We start from the raw sequence: 25,367 nt of genomic DNA on the forward strand, positions 1-25,367 counted from the left end.
CCTGTGGTGGTGATCCATGCTGTATCTTGTCATATTAAGTGACAGTGAGAAAAAGCAGACAAAAGACAACTCATTTTTTCCAACCGACACCAATAGACAAAAAAAACTACTCCCATTTGTAGTTTGTCAAATGAAAGACTTTCCTGATCTTAAACCAATTGTATAATTTGCTTATCACTTAAAATAATGTGATTTAACATCAGTATGTTTCACAGTTTAATACTGCATTATTCAGGTTCAGCTGGCATTGGGAGGAGTAATAGGCTAAGATGTAGCAAGCTGGAAATCCCCTTGGTTATATTTTTATGTGCAGGAAATAACCTTATTTATGAACAACTAATGTTCCCAGTATTTTCTTTGAGGTGGGCGGGGCATAAAGGTCAGTTTAAAGACAAGGTTATACTCTTGTACCTAGCATGAAGAATGGAATAATGCACTTTAATGTAGTTTGTACAGTACTGCATGGAAAGCATTGTATTTTTATGAACCACCAAATACAAATTACTATAAACCATATACATCAAAGCAAATAATAACCCAATCTTCCTTCATTGCCCCCCTGGCATCTTGATGGATAGTAACTATTACCAGTACTTGATCAGCCCTTCTGTGGAGATAGTCTCAGTCTCTGTTACAGCAGCAGTGCACCATGACTTGAAATTATCACCTTTTTCTAGAGATCATTGTCAATTGAGATGGTGTCTTTACATTACACCTTATTTCTAATTTTCAGTTTCAAAGATTTTATGTTCAATTTCAGAGACTGTTATCTGGCTAATATTATGTAACTTTGAAGACTCAGTCATTTATTGCTAATTATGCCTTTGTTCTATAACTATTATAAATTTCTATTTGATTTAAATTTAATGAAAAATAACTAGAGGAAAATCTCATAACTTTACACTGGAACATTATTTTCATATTAGCAACATACCTAAGAATACACAGATAATAGAAACATAGAAAATAGGTGCAGGAGCAGGCCATTCGGTCCTTCGAGCCTGAATCACCATTCCATAAGATCATGGCTGATCATGCAACTTCAGTACCCCACTCCTGCCTTCTCTCCATACCCCCTGATCCCTTTAGCCGTAAGGGCCACATCTAACACCCTTTTGAATATATCCAACAAAATGGACTCAACTTTCTGTGGTAGAGAATTCCATTGGTTCACAATTCTCTGGGTGAAAAAGTTTCTCTCATCTCGGTCCTATATTAGCTTACCCCTTATCCTTAGACTGTGACCCTTGGTTCTGGACTTCCCCAACATCGGGAACATTCTTCTTGCATCTAACCTGTCCAATCCCGTCAGAATTGTATATGCTTGTATGAGATCCCCTCTCATTCTTCTAAATTCCAGTGAATATAAGCCTAGTCGATCTTCATATGTCAGTCCTGCCATCCCGGGAATCAGTCTGGTGAACCTTCGTTGCACACTCTCAATAGCAAGAATGTCCTTCCACAGATTAGGAGACCAAACTGCACACAACACTCAAGATGTGGTCTGAACAAGGTCCTGTACAACTGCAGCAAGACCTCCCTGCTCCTATACTCAAATCCTCTTGCCATAAAAGCCAACATGCCATTTGCTTTCTTAACTGCCTGCTGTACCTGCATGCCTACTTTCAATGACTGATGTACCATGACTCCCAGGTCTCATTGCACCTCCCTTTTTCCTAATCTGTCACCATTCAGATAATCTGCCTTCCTGTTTTTGCTACCAAAGTGGATAACCTCACACTTATCCACATTATACTGCATCTGCCATGCATTTGCCCACTCACCTAACCTGTCCAAGTCACCTTGCAGCCTCTTAGCATCCAGCTCACACTGCCACCCAGCTTAATGTCATCTGCAAACTTGGAGATATTACATTCAATTCCTTCATCTAAATCATTCATGTATATTGTAAATAGCTGATGTCCCGGCACTGAACCTTGCGGCACCCCACTAGTCACTGCCTGCCATTCTGAAAAGGACCCGTTTATCCCGACTCTCTGCTTCCTGTCTGCCAACCAGTTCTCTATCCATGTTAGTACATTACCTCCAATACCATGTGCTTTAATTTTGCACATCAATATCTTGTGTGGGACCTTGTCAAAAGCCTTTTGAAAGTCCAAATGCATCACATCCACTGGTTCTCCCTTGTCTACTCTACTGGTTACATCCTCAAAAAATTCTAGAAGATTTGTCGAGCATGATTTCCCTTTCATAAATCCATGCTGACTTGGACCAATCCTATCACTGCTTTCCAAATGCGCTGCTATTACATCTTTAATAATTGATTCCAGCATTTTCCCCACCACCGATGTCAGGCAAACCGGTCTATAATTACCCATTTTCTCTCTCCCTTTTTTAAAAAGTGGGGTTACATTAGCTACCCTCCAATCCATAGGGACTGATCCAGAGTCCATAGACTGTTGGAAAATGATCACCAATGCATCCACTATTTCGAGGGCCACTTCCTTAAGTACTCTGGGATGCAGACTATCAGGCCCTGGGGATTTATCGGCCTTAATCCCATCAATTTCCCTAGCACCATTTCCTGACTAATAAGGATTTCCCTCAGTTCCTCCTTCTCACTAGACCCTCGGTTCCCTAGTATTTTCGGGAGGTTATTTGTGTCTTCCTTAGTGAAGACAGAACCAAAGTATTTGTTCAATTGGTCTGCCATTTCCTTGTTCCCCATTATGAATTCACCTGATTCTGACAGCTAGGGACCTACATTAGTCTTCCATAATGGTAATGGAAAGTGATTATTGGACCAATTTTAGAAATATTCTTGATTAAAAGCAGGTGCTTCAGTCTTCCAAACACTAATGAGCAGCGGTTGTTTTAAATTTGTAATTATTTTCTGTAATATATTTGTGTTCTGCTTTAATAATGTGAACTAAGTGTCATGATTGCTGAAGATATGGAAAGTGATATTGATGTGTTGTGTGGTTTTGTACAGTTTTAATGAAATAGCACCTCCATGTGAGCACCGGCAGAATTGCACAGATTTTAAAAGCTCACAGAAAATAATGAAGGACTCAAGTTGCCTTTTAAATTTGACAACAATTAGCAAAATTTCCCCAAAGCATGTAGATCTTTTTACAAAGGTTTGAAGACAATTTGTACTTTCTTTGAGTTAAAATTTTAAATGTGTTCTAAAAATAGGTTAGCACGGAACTTGAATGTTATCATGTATTTTTAAATAGGTGATAGACTGATAGCAGGCATCGAAAATAAATAAGCACTTGTGCACAAAGCATCTTCAACATGACACTTTGTGGTTTACAGTGCAGAATGTCAGTTGTGTGAAGTATGGTAAATGGACAGACATAAACAAAGATTCCAACAGCAACCCTTCATAAATGCTATAGTTCAACCTGACTGCTGAGTTCAAGGCTCTAATGGCAGACATATGTTACCTTTGCTCTGAATATAAACCAAGCCTTGGAAGCTGCATTGGCAGTAAGTTTTCAGTATACATTCTGCATAGCAAGGGACTCTGTGGTATTTAATTTCCCCCACCTGAAGCATATCTTTAACAACTTTGACCACAACCCGAACCTGTGCAGTGGTTGCTGTTGTGGTTTGCAAGGTGTATGGTAGATTATTGTGAACCTCATCACCATTTGGGTTTAGTTCAGACAGCAGATCCTTCCTGACAAGGTGCATACAGGAGATCTGAGTAATAATTTTGGTTTAATTTAAAAAAATAGTTACACTCTGCTTTTTAAAGGTGAAGCTTTTTACAAACATAACCACATAAGTTCACCTGAACAAGTTAGCAAGTTGTTGGAATGATGTGTTTAGATTCTAGGTTATTGATATTATGAAGTGAGTACTGAGTTCATAAGGGGTGGAAGGAGCAAAAATCCATAATACTTAGTTATACCTGAACTTAGTCAAAGGCAGACCTGACACTTTCCCCTTTAGATCTGTCTATATTTTGGTGTCCTTGGTGAAAAAGTCCCAAAACATTTGATATTTCTTTAAAGGAAATTGTGCATTTTTTGGTTTCGGACTCCTAAAGTTGAAGTTGAAGTGTTGTTTCTAATTGTAATTGCATTCAGATAAACCACTTTAACCTTTACTTGTGAAACTCTTTCCAAGTCAGTCAATGTTTAGGACAGTAATTGAAAATTGCATATTTCTGTCTCATACAATTCCTGCTGCGAACAGTACTGAAACTCAACTTTCTTCGATCACAGCACTTTTAACGTTGTGTTCATTGCAAGAAAATTAAAAACGTAACTATCTAATCTTTAACTCTCTCTTCATCATAACCACATGTATCCTTGTGAGTCTGGGATAAAACATTGACCTTGAGTTCATCACCATCTAGCGATAGGCAATAAATGAGGTCTTGCCAGTGTTGCACACATCCCGATGACAAATAAAATAAAAACACATAATAGGGTAATCAGAGTCTGCTTTTGTCCTGTTATCCAGATCAGAGAAGCATGGGTATATGTTCACTGGAGAGCGAGCAGTAGGCATTTCTCAGATGATAGGTACATTTGACAGCTATTATCAATGAGAACCTTTCCACCTAATCTGTACTACACATTGAGTTTGTCTTTGCTCATCAAGTTGAGGGATATTATTGGTTCCAATTTTGAGCAACCAATGTTAGTATCAACATTCCAAGGTCAGGTAGACACAGAGTAAATCTTGCAGATACAGAGTAGCAATGCACCTCAGTCCCTACCTCTCAAAGGCACCGCTTAATGAACAGTAACATTTTACCTGTTACATTCTGTCGCCTCTCTGAGTGAGATAGCCAGATAAGGATCTTTTTAATACTGGGCCCATTCCCACTTGGCATTGGATTGAAATTTGCCAAACTCATTTTATGTAGGATCCACATAGCCAGCAAACAAGAGCCTAGCATCTCATCAGTCTATGTTGGATCTGAATCCAGCTTCCAGAGGACCATCATCATCATCATAATAGGCAGTCCCTTGGGATCGAGGAAGACTTGCTTCCACTCTAAAAATGAGTCCAGAGAGAAAAAGCTAATGACTAACCCAATGTGTCATCCAGTCCCATCTATACTATGTGTTAATACTGCACTTTGTACATGACACATTGAACAAATGCCACTTAAGGCACCACTCGCATATCTGTTGTATAATTTGACTCTGGGTTTTGGATCTTTCACTAGAATCGAGACCTAGTGCTGAGATCTTTTTCAGCGAATTGATAGTTAGGCATCTTGTGAATGTTTTGTGATTTAAAAAAAAAATAAATTTGGGGGGGCAATTTTCTTTTTGGTGTTTCCCCCCCCCCCCCCCCCCCCCCCCCCCCAGGCCTAGGCCTCTCTCGCAGTGGTATCGGCCTTGGAGTAAAGTTGTAGAAAACTACGTCACGAATCCTTGTGCAATGCCGATTTTTACCACTGCGCAAATTGAAGCTTGAATTTTAGGCCTCGTAGCGGCAACGGAACAAAAGTGATATTTTTGGCGAAAAAATACAATTTTTGCCGAAAACTGAATTTCTAGCCCTAAAATATTCTAAATATTTAGCCTGTTGAAAAAAGTTCTCCTTTGAGTGAATTATTTTATATTAACGTATGAATGCTACTTGGGAGTTATTTTTTCTATGTATTTAGGGTAGTCTTTTAACACCCTCATACTTCTATATAGTAGACAAAAGAGATCAAGAACATATGTTCAGGTAATCCAGCTGCTCATAAATTTAAGATACAAAAAGAATGCTGATCAGAAGGTTGCAGGTTTGAGCCTAGTTAATGGAACTTGTATTTCTGCTCCCAGCTGGATCCCGAGATGGGGAAGTGTTATGTGAAAGTGAGATGTTCTCTTTTTTTTCTGTTGAAGGAGAAACCTGCCATCATCCATCATATCTTATTTGAATTGCACTTCCTACTAGCCTGACAAAGTAGTATAGATGGCGGTTATGGATAAAACGCCTTGCTCTTTTATTAAGAGGAGGATTTATGATTGGTAGTGGCCTGTAAGGTGAAAGGATGTTATCAGAAGTTATATTAAGGATGTGCAGAGGGGCAGCTTTGCATTACATACAGTCATAGTTATTTGTTGGTTTTCCTATGATTAGGAACAAGATCAATGTATAGGGAGAGATACTATATTAGTCACATCAGTGCTTGTAAGGTTTTTTAAAAGCGTTTTACTTTTTCTTGATACTACTAAAATTGCAGACATCAATGATGGTGAAGTGAAACTTGAAAGCCGGGTTTGAAAAAGATGATCTAAATCTTCATTTTTTTGCATACGTTCAAACATTATACTAAAATGTTAAATCATCATAGGCAGTCCCTCGGAATCGAGGAAGACTTGCTTCCACTCTTAACTTGAGTTCTTAGATGGCTGTACAGTCCAGTACGAGAACCACAGTCTCCGTCACAGGTGGGACAGACAGTGGTTGAAGGAAAGGGTGGGTGGGACTGGTTTGCCGCACGCTCCTTCCGCTGCCTGCGCTTGATTTCTGCATGCTCTCGGTGACAAGACTCGAGGAGCTCAGCGCCATCCTGGATGCACTTCCTCCACTTAGGGCGGTCTTTGGCCAGGTGTCAGTGAGGATGTCGCACTTTATCAGGGAGGCTTTGATGGTGTCCTTGTAACGTTTCCGCTGCCCACCTTTGGCTCATTTGCCGTGGACGAATTCCAAGTAGAGCGCTTGCTTTGGGAGTCTCGTGCCTGGCATGCGAACTATGTGGCCTGCCCAGCGGAGCTGATCAAGTGTGGTCAGTGCTTCAATGCTGGAGATGTTGGCCTGGACGAGGACGCGAACATTGGTGCGTCTGTCCTCCCAGGGGATTTGTAGGATCTTGCGGAGACATCGTTGGTGGTAGTTCTTCAGGGACTTGAGGTGTCTACTGTACATGGTCCACGTCTCTGAGCCATACAGGAGGGCGGGTATTACTACGGCCCTGTAGACCATGAGCTTGGTGACAGTTTTGAGGGCCTGGTCTTCAAACACTCTTTTCCTCAGGCAGCCGAAGGCTGCACTGGCGCGCTGGAGGCAGTGTTGGATCTCGTTGTCAGTGCCTGCTCTTGTTGATAGGAGGTTCCCGAGATAAGAGAAGTGGTCCACATTGTCCACGTTGCCGCGCTGTGGATCTTGATGACTGGGGGACAGTGCTGTACGGCGAGGACGGGCTGGTGGAGGACCTTTGTCTTACTGATGTTTAGCATAAGGCCCATGCTTTCGTACACCTCAGTAATTACATCGGCTATGTCCTGCAGTTCAGCCTCGATGTGTGCACAGACGCATGTGTCATCCGCGTACGGTAGCTTGACGACAGAAATTGGGGTAGTTTTGGACCTGGCCTGGAGATGGTGAAGGTTGCACAGGTTCCCACTGGTTCTGTAGTTTTGTTCCACTCCAGCGGGGAGCTTGTCAACTGTGAGGTGGAGCATGGCAGTGAGAAAGATTGAGAAGAGGGTTGGGATGATGATGCAGCCCCGGGCTTGACACCGATCCGGACGTGGATTGGGTCTGTGATGGATCCATTGGTAAGGATCACGGCCTGCATGTCATCGTGGAACAGGCGGAGGATGGTGACATACTTTTGGGGCCATCTGAAACGGAGGACGCCGCTCCATAGACCCTTGCAGTTGACAGTGTCAAAGGCCTTTGTAAGATCGAAGAAGGCCATTTATAAGGGCTGCGCTGTTCCCTGCATTTTTCCTGCAGCTGTCGTGCTGTAAAAATCGTCCGCTGTGCCCTGGAGGGGGCGAAATCCGCACTGCGACTCTGGGAGGAGCTTCTCGGCCACAGGGAAAAGACTGTTGAGGAGGACTCTAGCGACGACTTTCCCAGTGGCTGATAGCAGAGGGATTCCTCTGTAGTTGCCGCAGTCGGACTTGTCCCCTTTTTTAAAGATGGTCACGATCACTGCATCTCTAAGATCTCCCGGCATGCTCTCCTCCCTCCAGATGAGAGAGATGAGGTCGTGTATTCGTGCCAGCAGTGCCTCTCCGCCATACTTCAGTGCTTCAGCAGAGATTCCATCCGCTCCCATAGCCTTGTTTTTTAGCTGTCTTATGGCTTTTTCTACCTCGTGCAGTGTTGGGGTTTTACTGATGTGTGGCGGGAAGCATGCTGCAGAATGGAGTTGAGAACACTCGAGTCAAAGGCAGAGTCTCGGTTGAGGAGATCTTCGAAGTGCTCCTTCCAGCGGGCCCTGACTGCCTCGGTGTCCTTGATGAGTGTTTGCCCATTCTTGGTCAGCTGTGGGGTGGGGCCTTGTGTTTTTGGACCATAGGTGGCCTTGACTGCGATGAAGAATTCTCGCACATCATGGCTGTCGGCCAGCTGCTGTAACTCCTGTACTTTCTCCATCCACCATCTGTTCTTTAGGTCCCGGTTTTTTTGTTAGACCTCAGCCTTGAGCCGTCTGTAATGCTGTTTTGCTGCTCCCGAGTTGTGTTGTTGTATAAGGCTCCTGAGTTGGGTTGTTGTATAAGGCTCAGAAATGTCCTGCACTTGCAATCTATTAGCTCTTGAATCTCCTGACCATTCTTAGCAAAGCAGTCCTGGTGTTTCCTGGTTGAGTGACCGAGTGTCTCTTTGCAGGCACTGGTTATGGAGGCCTGGAGGGCAGACCAAGCGCTGTGGGCATTCTGCGTCTTGGGGTCATCAAGGCACGCCAGGTTAGCTGTGAGGTGCTAACTGTAAAGTTAGCTGGGTTCTTAAGTGCCCCGGCATTGACCTTTTTGCGACACTGCTTCTGCTGACCCCTTCGCTTTGGGGCTATGTTGATGTCAATGATGGATCGGATTAGGCAGTGGTCCGTCCAGCAGTCGTCAGCACCTGTTATGGCATGGGTGATGTGCACATCCTCCGATCCCTGGCTCAGACGATGTTAGTCGAGCAGGTGCCAGTGTTTGGAGTGAGGGTGTTGCCACGATGCCTTGTATTTGTCCCTCTAGCAGAACAAAGTGTTGGTGATGATATGTTCATGCTCTAGACATTTTGTCAGGAGTAGGGTACCGCTGATGGTGGCTTTCCCTACCCCCTCTCTGCCAATCATGCCTACCCAGAGGTCTGTGTCCTTGCCGACTCTGGCATTGCAGTCGCCGAGGAGAATCAGTTTGTCACCCGCGGGGACACAGGTCAGGGATTTTTCGAGGTTGGAGTAAACATAGAAACATAGAAAATAGGTGCAGGAGTAGGCCATTCAGCCCTTCGATCCTGCACCGCCATTCAATAAGATCATGGCTGATCATTCCCTCAGTACCCCTTTCCTGCTTTCTCTCCATACCCCTTGATCCCCTTAGCCGTAAGGGCCATATCTAACTCCCTCTTGAATATATCCAGTGAACTGGCATCAACAGCTCTCTGCGGCAGGGAATTCCATAGGTTAACAACTCTCTGAGTGAAGAAGTTTCTCCTCATCTCAGTCCTAAATGGCCTACCCTTTATCCTAAGACTATGTCCCCTAGTTCTGGACTTCCCCAACATCGGGAACATTCTTCCCGCATCTAACCTGTCCAGTCCTGTCAGATTCTTATATGTTTCTATGAGATCCCCTCTCATCCTTCTAATCTCCAGTGAATAAAGGTCCAATTGATCCAGTCTCTCCTCATATGACAACCCAGCCATCCCTGGAATCAGTCTGGTGAATCTTCGCTGCACTCCCTCAATAGTAAGAATGTCCTACCTCAGATTAGGAGACCAAAACTGAACACAATATTCCAGGTGAGGCCTCACTAAGGCCCTGTACAACTGCAGTAAGACCTCCCTGCTCCTATACTCAAATCCCCTAGCTATGAAGGCCAACATACCATTTGCCTTCTTCACTGCCTGCTGTACCTGAATACCCACTTTCAGTGACTGATGAACCATGACACCCAGGTTTCGTTGCACCTCCCCTTTTCCTAACCTGCCGCCATTTAGATAATATTCTGTCTTCGCGTTTTTACCCCCAAAGTGGATAACCTCACATTTATCCACATTATACTGCATCTGCCAAGCATTTGCCCACTCACCTAACCTGTCCAAGTCACCCTGCAGCCTCCTAGCGATCCTTGACCCTTGCAGCAGGGAGGCAACATACCATCCTGGAGTCTCGGTTGCGGCCGCAGAAACGCCTATCTATTCCCCTTACAATTGAATCCCCTATCACTATTGCTCTCTCACTCTTTTTCCTGCCCTCCTGTGCAGCAGAACCAGCCACGGTGCCATGAACTTGGGTGCTGCTGCCCTCCCCTGATGAATCATTCCCCCCCAAGTAAAAACCCTCTTTGGCCTCATCTGTTGCATCGAGTGTTGGGGCGTATGCACTGATGACTGTGGCGCACTGGTTCCAGGATAGGGTGAGTCGAAGCGTCATGAGGCGTTCGTTAGCCCCGCAGAGGGAGTCTTTGAGGCGGTCGACCAGCTCATTTTTGATGGCGAAGCCGACTCCGTGGAGGCGGCATTCTGCCTCTGGTTTCCCTTTCCAGAAGAAGGTGTAACCTCCACCTTGTTCCTTGAGCTGGCCTTCCCCTGCCCGGCTGTTCTTGCTTAGGGTGGCGATGTCGATATCAAAGCGTCTAAGTTCCCGGGCAACTATGGCGGTGCGGCGTTCCGGTCTGTAGCTGTTGAGGTTGTCCATGAAGGTCCTGACGTTCAGGGTCCCAAACTTCATGTTAGAGGAGTGGAAAATGCCTGTGCATGAGTTCTTTTAACATGGGGTGGTTGTTGCACACCGGCTACCACACAGGCTAAACTGAGCAAGGTCTTGGTCCAGTGGCAAGGGGGTCCAAGACGACTGGAGACCAGGCACTGCTGTATTGGCCTAGTTGCCTACGGTGAGATGTTGGCTGCAGGCTCGGCGCTTGGTAGCGCCCTTGATGGTAGGTGGTCCGAGGTGTGGTTGGAGGCAGGCATTGGGGAGGGTGGGGGGTGAGTTGGGCAGTGGCCCACTGGGGTTCAGAGTGAGAGGGCAGGGGGTGTCACGGCCATGGTACTCACCATGTGCTGGAGGAGGAGAGGAGGCCAGGTCATCAGTGGGGAAGGAGAGGTCCAGATGGGGGCGAGGGGTGGGCTGTGGAGGCCCAATAGCCAGGTCCATAAGATATCTCTAAGACCAGTTTGCTACAGGGCTCTTAAAAGTAAAGATAATGGCCCTGTAATTGTGGCTTCCAACCACAAAAATATTTACAAATATACCTGGTAGTCCAGGAGGAATGAGCACTTGTGCTACGAGGCCTCCATGCGCAGTCCAGCGCAGAGGCCCACATATTCCAGGAGCGTATGTGCAGCCTGGGATCACGTGGGCCGGACCAACCAATGAAAATGGCGTATCCTGATTCACAGTAATGATGAGTTCCATTTGTACGAAGATCACCATTTCTGTGAATGGGGATACCCCCAAAAACACAAACATTTTAAATAAATTAAAAAAAATACTTCACATAATTAAATTTAATTTCAATTAATTTTAAATAAGGGCTAGATTTTCCCCTCCGATCACTGGTGCCGGATTCATAGTGGTATTCTGGCGGTTGCATCTTTTTAACCGCCGGAATACTGCTGGTGCGTACTCTCGCGGTTTTCGGGTCCTCAATGTCGGCGGTGGCGAAGCCTAGCGATAGCGGACTGGACCAGGCGGCGAGAACGGGAGAAAAGTCAGTGATTTTCTTACCTTTAGTAAGGAAAGCAGAACCACTGCAGAAAACGTCCGGAAAATCTTCTCTGCGCATGCGCGGTCATTCTCCCACGATTTGGTGGTCAAGGGTTGATCCTGCACATGCGCAGAGAAGATCAGAGTCCGAACTCCAAACCATTGTTGACACCTTTACTGGTGTACGAGAGTCTGGGCCTTACATTAACCATCAGTATGACAAAGGTTCTCTGCCAACCTGCCCCCGCCACACAGTACTGTTCTCTGATTATCAAGATCCATGATGAGACCTTGGATAATGTGGACCACTTCCCACACCTTGGGAGCCTACTATCAGCAAGGATAGACATCGATGATGAAGTCCAATACTGCCTTCAGTGTGCCAGTGCAGCCTTTGTCCGCCTGAGGAAAAGAGTGTTCGAAGACCAGGATCTCAAACCCGGCACCAAGCTCATGGTCTGCTGAGCAGTAGTGATACCCGCCCTCCTCTATGCTTCAGAGACATGGACAATGTACAGTAGGCATCTCAAAGCACTGGAGAAGTACCACCAATGTAAAATTCTGCAAGTTCATTGGCAGGATAGGCGCACCAATGTGTCTCACGCATTCTCTCTCAGGCCAGCATCGAGGCATTGACGACACTCGATCACTTCGATGGGCGGACCACATTGTCCGCATGCCTGATACTTGACTCCCGAAACAAGAACTCTACTCCGAGCTTCTTCACGGCAAGCGGGCAGAGAAAACGCTTCAAGGACACCCTCGAAACCTCCTTGAAAAAATGTAACATCCCCACTGACTCGTGGGAATCGCTGGCCCAAGACCACTCAAAATGGAGGAGAAGCATCTGAGAAGGCGCCGAACACTTTGAGTCTCTTCGCTGGCAGCACGCGGAAGCCCAGTACAAACAGCAGAAGGAGCGTACGACAAATCAAGCACCCCATCCATCTGTCCCTCCAACCACCATCTGCCCCACCTGTAACAGAGACTGTAGATCCAGCATTGGTCTCATCAGTCACCTTCGAACTCATTTTAGTGTGGAAGCAAGTCATCTTCGACTCCGGGGGACTGCCTTAGAAGTATTGGTTTAAAAAAAATGTTTCTGGTTATAACAGCATTTAAGTGATGCACCCCTGGTACATACAGAAGATGATATCATGATAATCAGATTTATTTTGCATGGAAGCAAAATAAAGAACATATTTGAGATTTGAGTGGCAGGGAAAAAGGAATTTAGTCAAGTTACCTGTTTGGTATCCTGTTACCACATGTTGAGCCCTTTTCCCCCTAAAAGGGGAACACAATATTCAGTTACTTTCAACATTTGTGTGCCAATTTTATGCCATCCAAAGGCAAGTTAAATAGGAATGCAGTTTGTATTAGGAAGTGTGCCAGAAATTCAGGCTCCTTTTGTCACTGTGCAACTCATTTGATCCAGATTTTGGGCTGTCTGGAAGCTAAGTGTGGTCACTTGCTGCAGTCTGGTTGTATTTTATGCTAGGTGTATTGCAGCACCCCTCTGAGACCTGTACTTGGAGCACAATGCATAGCTGGTAGGGTTTGTGTTGTGAGCTTCAGCACTGCCCAACACGTGCAGAGATCTGGTCATCAACAGGTAAATTATTATTTTGATAGCACGGACAGGAGCATCCACACATTAAAATGACACTGTGGTACATTTATAAAGTGCCCATGAATGGACCACCTGAATACTTTTAAACATATAAACATACCACATTGGAGTTATACTATGCACTATATACCAAGGCCAGATGGTGTGGCAGCCTTTCCAAGGGAGTGTGTCACATTGCTTCGTTTTGATGTGTTCAAAAGACTGACTTGATCCCTGAATTATTTTGCCAATTTTTTGTGTTGCTTCACCTAATCTTTGCAGTGAAGCAAAAATGATTGTATAACTGCACCTTTTGTAATTTAAATTTTACTGCTGTATATTATTCTACCTTTCTGATCTTACTGCATTTATACTTTAGGCAAAGCAAGGGAACAACCTGCTAGGGTTGATGCTGACATTGTGCCAAAAGTAGCAAAAATGACAGTATCTGGAAAACAAATAACAGGCTTTAATATACCAAGGTAACTCTTTCTCTTTTTCTCTCTTATACTGGTTAAATGTTTTAAATTGCACTTCTTGCCAGTGTAGTCAAAATTTGGATTATTGTTTAATAAATGTTTTTGCCAAAGGTTTCGTGGGAAATACAACACAGAGTAGAGATAGTTTTCAGAGATAAGCTTATCTTGATTAGAATAAGAGACTGTTTTTAAATTTGAACTGTCTTGCTGAATTAGTTCACATTTCACTTTTGTTTTTGCTAAAATGGTGTGGGAAGGGCTGCATGTGTAGAAACGGACGAACAAATGAACCTGTTCACAATGTTGTCTGACCTTTTCTATGTGGATAGTAAGTAACATGTTACAAAAACTCATTTAAAGGTAATGAGGGAAATGTGAAATGAACCAGAGACCAAATTTATGTGTTGCACTAAGTTGCACTAAGTTTAACTGCTTTATATTGTTAATAAAGTTTATTGTAATTCAAAGAGGATATGATTCTCAATGCTTTCTCATGTCCGCAAAACCTATTTCAGGGTTTTTTTGGGTATGGTAACTGATACTATATGTGTTGGCTGCATGGCCAAAAAAGGTACCATTTTTACTAATCAGTTAAGTACATTTGAAGCACAATGTAAGGATTCAGAATTCTGAGTAATATTGAGAAACTGTTGCTATTACCATCTTCCTACTTGAAATGGATTTGGTTCTATAATGACCTAATTTTTTGTATTAAAAGTGTGCAGCTTGGTGTGACATGGACATTCATGTTGGTGCAGAGATTGCCCTGCTTTTAATAGCTGTTCTGTAACTGCAGGAAGAGCATAAAACCCAAACTATTTATCCATCTTCATTTAGTCCCTATTTAATGATTTTTACATAGTAGTAAATATAGGAAAGCTTGTATTTTCAGAACAAATTACGACATTCTTTCATGAATGTGGAAGACCTATAATGCACCCATGATTTGGGTATGTCTGTGTTAACTAAGAAAGCAAGAAAGACTTCATCCCATGACCTCAGGATGTCCCAAAGCACTTTACAGCCAATGAAGTCCTTTTCAAGTGTTGTCACTTGTAATGTAGGAAATGCGGCAGCCAATTTGCGCACAGCAAACTCCCACAAACAGCAATGTGATAATGACCAGATGTTTTTAGTTATTGGTTGAGGGATAAGTGTTGGCCAGGATGATGGGGCGAACTTCTCTGCTCTTCTTCCAAATAGGTGCCATGAGATCTTTTGTCCATCTAAGAGGGCCTTGGTTTAATGTCTCATCCAAAAGACAGCACCTCCGACAGTGCAGCACTCCTTCAGTACTGCACTGGAATGTCAGTCTACATTTTGTGCTTTACTAAATCTAGCCTTGCTATACAAATGTTATATTTATTCTGAAGGAATGGCATGTTTATGTTTATTCTCTCTGCTTTTCTCCCCTTTCTGTTGACAATGGTGACACATGGTATATGGTTTCACATGCTGTGGAAACCTCTAAAGTGACTCAGTATAACAGAACTAAACTATGACTGTAGTATTGGTGAGGAACCACAGCCATGTCCAATCTAACAATGATCTGGAGAATGATCAGGCCAATTTTTATTTCCCCATTCCCTCCCAACCCACTCTCCAGCATTGCCCACCTCAAATCAATTAACTTAAAAATGGATGGAAAATTGTGGGCAGCACACAACAATTTCACAATCATAGAATCATTGAATGGTTACATCACAGAAGAAGGCCATTGGGCCATTTGAGCCCATGCCGGCTCTCTGCAAGAGCACCTCAGCTAGTCCCACTCCCCCAGCCTTTCCCTGTAGCCCTGCAAATTTTTTTCTTTCAGATGCTTATCCAACTCTCTTTTGAAAGCCGTGATTGAGTCTGCCTCCACCACCCTTTCAGGCAGTGCATTCCAGATCCTAACCACTCGCTGTGTAAAAATCTTTTTTACTTATGTCACCTTTGGTTCTTTTGCTAATTACCTTAAATCTGTGTCCTCTGGTTCTCGACCCTTCTGCCAATGGGAACAGTTTCTCTCTATCTATTTTGCCCAGATCCCTCATGATTTTGAAAACCTCTATCAAATCTCCTCTCAATCTTCTCTGCTCTAAGGAGAACAACCCCAGCTTCTCCAGTCTATCCATATAACTGAAGTTCGTCAACCCTGGAACCATTCTCGTAAATCTTTTCTGCACCCTCTCTAAGACCTTCACGTCCTTCCTAAAGTTTGGTGCCCAGAATTGGACGCAGTACTCCAACTGAGGCCGAACCAGTGTTTTATAAAGGTTCATCATCATTTCCACGCTTTTGTACTCTATACCTCTATTCATGAAGCTCAGGATCCTGTCTGCTTTCTCAACCTGCCCTGCCACCTTCAATGATTTGTGCACATATACCCCCAGGTCTCTCTGTTCATGCACCCACTTTAGGATTGTACCCTTTAGTTTATATTTCCTCTCATCATTCTTTCTACCAAAATGTATCAATTCACACTTTTCTGCGTTAAGTTTTATCTGCCACGTGTCTGCCCATTCCACCAGCCTGTTTGTCCTGTTGAAGTGTATTATATCCTCCTCATTGTTCACTATACTTGCAAGTTTTGTGTCATCTGCAAATTTTGAAATTGTGCCCTGTACACCCAAGTCCAAGTCATTAATATATATCAAGAAAAGTAGTGGTCCTAGTACCGACCCCTGGGGAACACCACTGTGTACTTTCCTTCAATCTGAAAAACAACCATTCACCACTACTCTGTTTCCTTTAACTTAGCCAATTTCGTATCCACGCCTTTTGGAAATCCATGTACATCACGTCAGCCGCATTGCCCTCATCAACCCTCTCTGTTACCTCATCAAAAAACTGGATCAAGTTGGTTAAATGCGATTTGTCTTTAACAAATCCGTGCTAGCTTTTTAAAATTAATTTAAAATATGCATGTTCTGTGGATAAGACACCTAAGTGCACATTCATAAAATCAGCCCTATGGTTATTCTATTTTACCGAATCAATTGTTCACTTGAGAGTCTTGTAGATTTTACTGAGTTCAATTTATGCTATCTCTGGTGAATGAAAATTTTGTTTACAGCCATAGGATAATTCCGACAGTGCCTTATTTTTCTTCTTTACAGTATGCATGAATGTGTTCATACATTAGAAATATGAGTGTGTTTGGGTGTGTGATGCACTAATGTTTATTTCATTGGCTATAGTGCAAATGTTGATGAGAATGACCACCTGCGAAAGGGTGCAGTGCCTGAAGAGGCTTTTCCATCCGCGGTGCTGGAGGCTGCACCCAAGCCAAATTCTACAGCTCATGTTGTCCCTTTAACTGAAGAAGCAACAGTGGTCCAGGCTCCAAGTAAAGGCTCTGCCAAAGCAAGGCAGCAGATTGATGTGAAGGCTGAACTTGAAAAGAGACAAGGAGGCAAACAGCTACTCAATCTTGTTGTTATTGGTAAGGGATAATTGGCCCTGTAGTTAAAATTGTGTCCGGTTATCGTTTTCTTATTAGAACTGTTATTGCAGGTGATCCAGCAGGAGAGCACAGTGGCTTTCCAACCTGATGCACCACAGACTAGTAGGATGCAGGTGTGCCTGTATGCCATTCAGAACACTGCAAATTTCTGGCCGTGGGAAGGCCTCAACTATAGGCATGAAGCTTCTTAACAGGGAAGGAGTATCATCTCGTGCAATTCAGTGTGTCTTCCAGTAACAACTCACAGGTCAGCAGCAGCAGATGGACAAAGTTATTTGTCGATCGTTTTGGCAAGAGGATCATGTGTCCTGTGACAGCAGCTAAATAGGGAAGCAAATTAATAATTAAAAATAAAATTAATTGAAAAATGAACCATGACATTGATTAGTAGAATAACAGTGATTGTTAACAACAAAAACGTGCATTTATACAGTGCCTTTAACGTAATAAAATACCCCAAGGCATTTACGGGAGCGTTATCAAACAAAATTTGACACCACAGCCACATAAGGAGATATTAGGACAGATGACCAAAAGCTTGATTTTAAGGAATGTCTTAAAGGAGGACAGAGAGGCGGAGAGATTTAGGGAGAGAATTCCAGAGCTTAGGACCAAGGCAGGGCTACTAATGGTGGAGCAATTAAAATTGGGGATGCGCAAGAGGCCAAAATTGGAGAAGCGCAGAGACCTCAGAGGGTTGTAGAGCTAGTGGAGTTTACAGTGATGGGGAGGAACGAGGCCATGGAGTGATTTGAAAACAAGGATGAGACTTTAAAAATTATCTGTGCAGGCCAGTAAAGTTTTTCTAGCTATGGACCCATACAGGTTGCCCTTCCCATAACAAATATGGTCACCCACAGCTTTTGGTATTTTACACACAACATACATGGATATTTCAATAAGGTTGCTTTTATAATTTTTATCTTTGCTGACATGTATTACATTTTTTTTTACTGATAACTTTCCTCGTGCTCAGCAGCCAAGACTTCTCCCATAAATGAACCCTCACTCCCTACCTTTATACACCCAGTATAGTTTAATGTAATGAGCCAAACAGAAACCCTTGTTACTGTATTTAGCTTAGTGTTTTCTTTAGCTTCAGACAGCAAAATAGAATAAATAATATTCAAGCATGGCTTAGATCTATAAACAAAGAACAGATTTATTAAAATAATAGCAATAGCACAGTACACCAAATTACAGAACATTTAATTCTCACTCCCTTCTTGGATACAACTGATAAAACAAATGCGACACTTGACTACCTCTACTGCGATAACTTGGGCATTGGTATAGCCCATGGAATCTCAAAGTGGCACCTCTACATGTCTCGTCATACAGCAGCATAAAAATAACTAGTAAGCTGAGAGCGAGGTCCCCAAGTAATTCTTCTGCCCTGTCAGGATCTGTCAGTTACGTGTGGGATTTCCCATTAGGTTTGCTTGAGTTCAAGTGTCATCAATTCCCAAGACAATGGGAATCAAAACAGTGTCATCATAGGCAGTCCCTCGGAATCGAGAAAGATTTGCTTCCACCCTTAAAATGAGTTCTTTGGTTCTCGTATTGGACTGTTCAGTCACCTTAATCCCTGTCTCAGGTGGGACAGACAATCGTTGAGGGAAAGGGTGGGTGGGACTGGTTTGCCACACACTCTTTCCGCTGCCTGCGCTTGGTTTCTGCATGCTCTCGGCGATGAGACTCGAGGTGCTCAGCGCCCACCCGGATGCACCTCCTCCACTTAGGGCGGTTTTTAGCCAGGGACTCCCAGGTGTCGGTGGGGATGTTGCACTTTAACAAAGAGGCTTTGAAGGTGTCCTTGAAACGTTTCCTCTGCCCACCTTTGGCTCGTTTGCCATGAAGGAGTTCCGAGTGGAGCGCTTGCTTTGGGAGTCTCGTGTCAGGCATGCGAACAACAGTGTTTACATGAACAAATATAGCAGTCACTCACAGTATGGTTCAGACATCTAACTGTCTGCCTTCAGCCAACCAAGGTGTCAAGTTGCCAAACAGCCAGGTTGAAAATACTGACACCTATGTAGAAGGGTATCAGGAAGTACTTTGGCTCAGATCAACACTAATGCAATTAACCATTCGTAACAAGTGAAAGCCAGCTAGGGTCATGGCAACCATATCTTGTTACATTGTCTGCGGGCCACAGATTCTAGCCACAGCTATAGGATATGGATTCTAACTTGACCCATTTCTTCTTTGTTTCATTGATACTGTTATCATGTTAATAGGAATATTTATATAAAAAAGGATGTTGGATTTTTTTGTAAGTAAACATTAGTATAGGAAAGGAGTAAGAAAATGAAAATCAATTTTCCACAGCTGAAATTTTCAGTGTATACAAAGTATTGGAAAATGCTTCTGTTGTTCAGTTGCTTTTGCAGATGCGTGTCTGCAGAAAGTTACATCTGCTGATTACTTGAATAGTAGTTTGCTTTGGCTAGTAATGGAAACTCTGATTCAAATGAAACTTATGGTTTCAGGTACTATTTTTATATCCTTTTCCTTTCACATCTTACATTTAACAAAAAAAATCCCAGAGTACAACACATCACATTGTTTGTAGTACTAGTGTTTCTAGTAATTGTATAATGCTCACTGGTTGAATCTATTGTTATTGAAGCACAGATTTTTATTTACTAATTTTGAACGGAATTTTGAGGATAACCTGCTTTTAAGTAATCCAAGTTGATACGGAAATGATTTATTTTATATAACCTTTCTAATATACTCTACAATAGGATAGGCAGGATTCCCTATGTTTCAACCCTTCCTGAATGACTGAATCCTACTGGGAAAATGGAGACAAGATGGCCTCCCTCAAAAATTGGGATTGCGAGTTGGCCATCTCCACTTCCTCGTGACTGAATACAAAGGAATATTAGCAAATACACCACAAGATGTGGTTTAAGCCATACAGATAAGTAAGAAACCAGGTTCGATCCCTGATTTATAGTGCATTAGCAGGTCTAAGCTGGGGCAATGATGAGTACATGACGACAGGTGTCAGACTAGATGGAGGGGGAAAGTCTTTGGAACACGAAATGGATGAACGTCCACTGTTGATTCTCATCTTCCAAATTTCACACCTACAAATTGCTCCCTATTTATGGGCTCACATTTCCCAGGAGTGCCCCTTTTTTTTTTGGAGTAACTTAAAAATCACAAATTTCTCCATTTAACTTGTCAGTCAGTCAGTTAGGTTTTTTTCTAGTTTAGTGTTTTCTCTGAAAAAGGGGTCTTGACCAGCCACTTACATCTCTTTTGGCCATAGAAACAAATTTGGCCAGCTAAAAGTTACTCCAAACTAACTTAGGCCAGTGTATATGGCCACTTTTGTACCTACATTTAAGAAATCAGCGCAGGTAGCCAGAGATGGGGGTTGTGGGGTGGGGGTGGGGGGGGGGGTTGGCGGCGGGGAGCGCGATTGTGAGTTAGAGGATGCTAAAGCATTAAACACCTTCACGACATCAGCACAACATCTTCAGCACAGCAACTGCACAACATCATCAAAAATAAATGAAAGATAAATCAGCTACTGAAAATAGAGCAGTCCTACCTTGCCAACTGCAGAACGCACCGGCTAGCCCTCCCGCCAGGGCTAGGGGCGGCAGGCACACATGACTGTAGGAGTGAGGGATTTTTACTTTTTACAGTTCCTAAATGTTGTGTGGTCCTAATGGAACATGATTCAGTTTTAATGCAAAATATCTTTTATTGGATATTTTACAATGCACATCAACAACAGCAAAGAAAGGCTGCACCCATCCCTCACCCACATCTTGGGAAACATGCACTTCCTCATAGGGTCGGTGATGGTGGTGGGGAGGGGGTTGGGGGCCCGGCTTGGGTCTCTCCGGTGGCTGGTGCGTGGATTGAAGTGGGAGTGGCATTTGAGTATCCGGCCTTTGTGCCCTTATTGCAGCAGCTAACTCCCTCATGGCATCTGCCATCGTTTGCACACCCTCTGAAATGCCTGCCCTCAGTTCCCGACTCAGTGCTGATATTTCTCCCGACAGTGTCACTACCTCATCACACATCCCACTGACTGTCTCCTCACCCAATGACAAAATCTGATTAACATCTGATGAAGGCTGCATCTCAGGAGAGACTGGTCGGCTTCTCCTTCCCCTCGCCGTGGGTCTGCCTAGTGGCACCCCTCCAGTGCGAGGCGCAGGCTGGGACGGTGGGGCACTGGGTGTTCCAACATGCATTTCACCACCGTCACTGGGACCCGCGACCTCGGAAGGTGTGAAACCATGGAATGTCGCTGCGGAGCTCATGGAGGTTTCTGGCAGTGTGATGCCCTGTACTATGGACTGATCCATATCACGGTCAGCATTCTCCCGTGAGCACAGATCCATGGACCCCTCCTCCCCCCACCCGCCTTGGTCTGGAGCGCACGCATCTGGATCTTCTGCTGGATCTTCAGAATGTTCAGGATTGTCGTCGTCTTCTGCAAAATACAACAGAACAGTCAAATGGTTAGCAGCACAGGAGGGGGCAGGATGGGTGGCATGAGTAGTCTCACGCGTAGCAGATCAGTCAGCAGGTTGATTTGAAAGGCGACGATGCCTCGTGTGTGGGCCCAGCTTGTGCAGAGCTGATTCTTTTTCTGCAGATGCGACTCAGCAAGGCAGCAACCCTCTGTTCCAGGGGTGATAGTTGGTGCAGATTTGGCGGCCCTCCTCTTGTTCTAGGTCTTTCCCTTTTGTTGTGGCCCAATTTCTTCTGCAAAGATGAAACTATAACTTTTCACACGGTGCGCTTCTGATGGGTGGGACATATACAGATGGTCACATTTACAATTGCAATTCCATTTAAAGATCAAGATATTATTTACACTCACTACTTGACCAACGTCCTGCTATTTCTTTTTGCACTGGCTTCCGGATCTTGCGGTATTCATCCCTGTGGAGTATTCTTCTGCAACTAGGTTCCATCGTCTTCTCATTTCTTTGGGTGGAACTTTTGTGGGACCACTCTTACTGATATCCAGCTCCAGCCATTTGTCCTCAATGACAGTGACTAGTTTCTCCACTTCCTCATGGAGGAAATTCTTAGTTCTTGTTGCACGCTCTTGCGTCATTGGTGTATTGGACCTACACACAGTTCTCACCTTTCTTCCACCTATGCAGCACTCCTTTCCACTCCCTCAGCCACCCAAAAATCACTATTCATACCTTGCCTATATATATGGTCCATTGCCAATGCTGCTGAGGCACTGAGGAAGCTTTCCCTTTAATTGGCCGATTGCCTAGCTTCCTGCTCCATTGCGCATGCATGCACACTGAAACGCGCATTGCGCACGCTGAAACGGACATGTGTCCCCCTGCCGGCACTCAAGGACACGCTGGGCCCAAGCCCCCCCCCCCCCCCCGTGCTGAGCAAGCATGGCCCAAGCTCCATCCCCCCGCAGGTTTCTCAGCGCCACGCCATGGGACCACAGGGATCCAGGAACGACCAAATTATCCTGGTAAGTTTTCGGCGCGTTTTTTCCCCCACGAAATTAGCTAACTACGCCACTCTAAGCGGCTGGGGAAATTTGGGCCCTATATCTTTAGTTATAAAGCAAAATATGGGTAGAGTGGGTCCCTTTCACAAGTACCAAATATTTGATTTATTAAACATGCAAAATGTGGTTTATTAATATAAGCATAATTGTTTTAATGTTTGTGACCCTAGGTCATGTAGATGCTGGCAAAAGTACTTTAATGGGCCATGTACTTTACCTTCTGGGAAATGTAAACAAACGTATTATGCACAAATATGAACAAGAATCAAAAAAAGCAGGAAAAGCCTCGTTTGCCTTTGCTTGGGTTCTGGATGAGACAGGTGAAGAAAGGGAAAGGTAAATGATTTTCCAAGTTTGTGCGTGTGTGTGAAAATGTATAATTATATGTTGTTAGAAAATATGCTTGTAAATTTTTTCTAGTCACTGTGTGGTACCATGTACTGTTGCTAAGTGGCATCCGAATTTGGGAGATTTAAAAAAAAATCCTCACCCTGGTGGCTCAATAGTGGAAGCATGAGAGCAGGTCAGTTGTATTTGGTGGAAAACCAATAAAGTGAATTGTGGGAGAAATAGAGAGAGCCTAACCTTAGATTAAAAGAACTGTTGATTAATACTTTGATTTTTATGATTTTATTTTGGGACTCGACTAGATTTTTGAGGGAGAAATTGGCCTGCTTTGTGCTTCCCGGGGGGGGGGGGGGGACCAGTAACGGGGCGCTAAGGAATTACCCACCGGGTGTGTCAAATTTAGTGGCGCCTGCGAATTTTCCTCGCAGTTTTGCGCTGGCGCTAATGCTTACTGCCTCGCTTTGTTACCCTCCGGAGATCGTGACATCATCTGGTGCGCAGCAGCCTGTTACCGCCCCTGATGTGATATTCGCTCTCACCCCCGAAGCATCGACGGGTGTCAACAACAGCAGCCGCAGGAGGCGTTGTCACCTCGGCCGTCCCCTTGGGGAGCGCTAACTAAAGGCAGTGATGGTCAGGTAGGGCAAAATTTATTTCTCTCCCCAGTCTGGTGTTTGTTGCCTTTTTTGGACCCCACTCTGAGCCTGCACTCTCAAGAGTGTTTGGGACTGCTATGGACGTAGCACAGGTACCGTGGCCCAACACAGACAGCAGGAAAATTCAGTCACTCCAGAAATGGCCCTTCCCTTTAAGCGAGGGAAGGAGCCTGTACAGACAGCCGCGCTGCATGGAACATTGTGCAGCACTCTACCGATACCGTCCCTCTCACTCCCTTTGACACACTAAGGGAAGTGATAGCGCTTGATTTAGCGCTCCACTTCCCTCTTGGAGTGCTAAAGCGGAAGTTCCCGTAAGCTGCACATCTTTTTCGCCCGATGATACTTTTGTGCTCCCGCAAATGTTATCGCCCCAAACGGGGGCGCTATGCAATTCCTAGCTCTTGATGTTTTCTGTAGATTATCTAATCTGATGTTGAGGGTTCTTGAAGGTTTTTTGCCGAAACTTATAATGAAAAGTTTTTGTCAAATGTAGCTACAAATAAACACAATTACTTAAACTCATTTAAACTATACTTAAACTCTCATTCTCGCAGAGAAAAACGCCATGGGTACTATGGAAGTGTATGTTTTGACTGAAAAATCACGTATCGTGACATCATATTTTCAGAATTTCTGATGTGATCTTGGTTTTATTAATATATTTAAACACAACATCCTGAGATCACCATTTGAATCAGATAAGAAATTCCTGGTTCTCTATGTTGGAGTCTGTGTAGCTTTGTAAATGTTGTTAAGTCTAATTTCTTCCAGGTTCTGTTAGTTGGTACTCCTGAAACAGTTATAACGAAATAAAAGTCAAACTGAATCAGTACAAAGTTGTGGCACTGAGCATTATCACGGTGGGGAATGCACTACAAGAACAGGTTCAGCCAGATACTATGGGGCTGAAATTGCCCCTTTCGATAAAGCAGCAGCCATGGGGTGGCCAACAGGTCTCCATGACTCTTCGTGCAGGGGCCGCCATTTTAGAAATTGCCCTTCCTCAGGAGCGGAACGGTGTCCAGGACAGCTCCACCCGTTTTCCCGCCGCAGCCTGCACGTGCCGACCCCTTACCAACTGGCGGGGACCCCCTCGCGAAATTGCCCTGCGGAATCGGCTCTGCCACTAGCTGGTGCCCCCGTCAGCTTTTTCTTTCGCTACACTCTCTGTGAAATGGCAGCACGGCCGCTCTTAAAGGGGAGGACGCACTGCTGTGGCCACCATGTGATTTTTTTCTTGTCGGCCGACTGTTAGGTCAGGCCGACAATTATGCCCCCGGGTTTGGCACCCCCTCTTGGGGCGAGATGTTGTAACGTGCCAGCGCGATGACTGACAACCTCGGCTACTCTGCCCCGCCCCCACTTCCGCCCCGCTAGTGACGGCCACTCCGCTCCGCTCCCACTTCCGCCCCCATGATGATCCACTTCGCCCAGTTGGGAAAAAAAACCCCAGGAGCTGAATTTCGCCGGATGCAGCGGCCAGAACATTTCAAAAGAGTCCCATTTCCAGCGGAAGACAATTCCTATCTCTATAGTTTCTCCCTCTAGGACGCAAATTAAAGCAGACCAAGGTTTGATGCCCGACAGGTATTGGTAAAAGTCTGGAAACAAGCCACCCAGTCACACTAAGACAACAGACGGATGGGGTTTATAAATATTGGAGAAAAATTAGATGTGATCCATTCATTGGTATTTCAATATTGTCAGCATTGG

The 25,367-nt window shown here is 44.3% G+C and overlaps 1 protein-coding gene across 2 annotated transcripts in view; it reads left to right on the forward strand.

Annotated features, from left to right (window-relative positions):
- The window catches only part of hbs1l (HBS1-like translational GTPase), a 188,911-nt gene that overhangs the window by 111,500 nt on the left and 52,044 nt on the right, over positions 1-25,367 (forward strand). For both annotated transcript variants that reach the window (XM_070885504.1, XM_070885503.1), the window contains 3 exons: positions 13,576-13,678; positions 16,858-17,102; positions 22,818-22,983. In XM_070885504.1, coding sequence (XP_070741605.1) covers positions 13,576-13,678; positions 16,858-17,102; positions 22,818-22,983 — 514 coding nt within the window. The remainder of the gene's footprint in view (positions 1-13,575; positions 13,679-16,857; positions 17,103-22,817; positions 22,984-25,367) is intronic.

Source organism: Pristiophorus japonicus, chromosome 7, assembly GCF_044704955.1.
Source record: "Pristiophorus japonicus isolate sPriJap1 chromosome 7, sPriJap1.hap1, whole genome shotgun sequence".
NCBI lineage: Eukaryota > Metazoa > Chordata > Chondrichthyes > Pristiophoridae > Pristiophorus > Pristiophorus japonicus.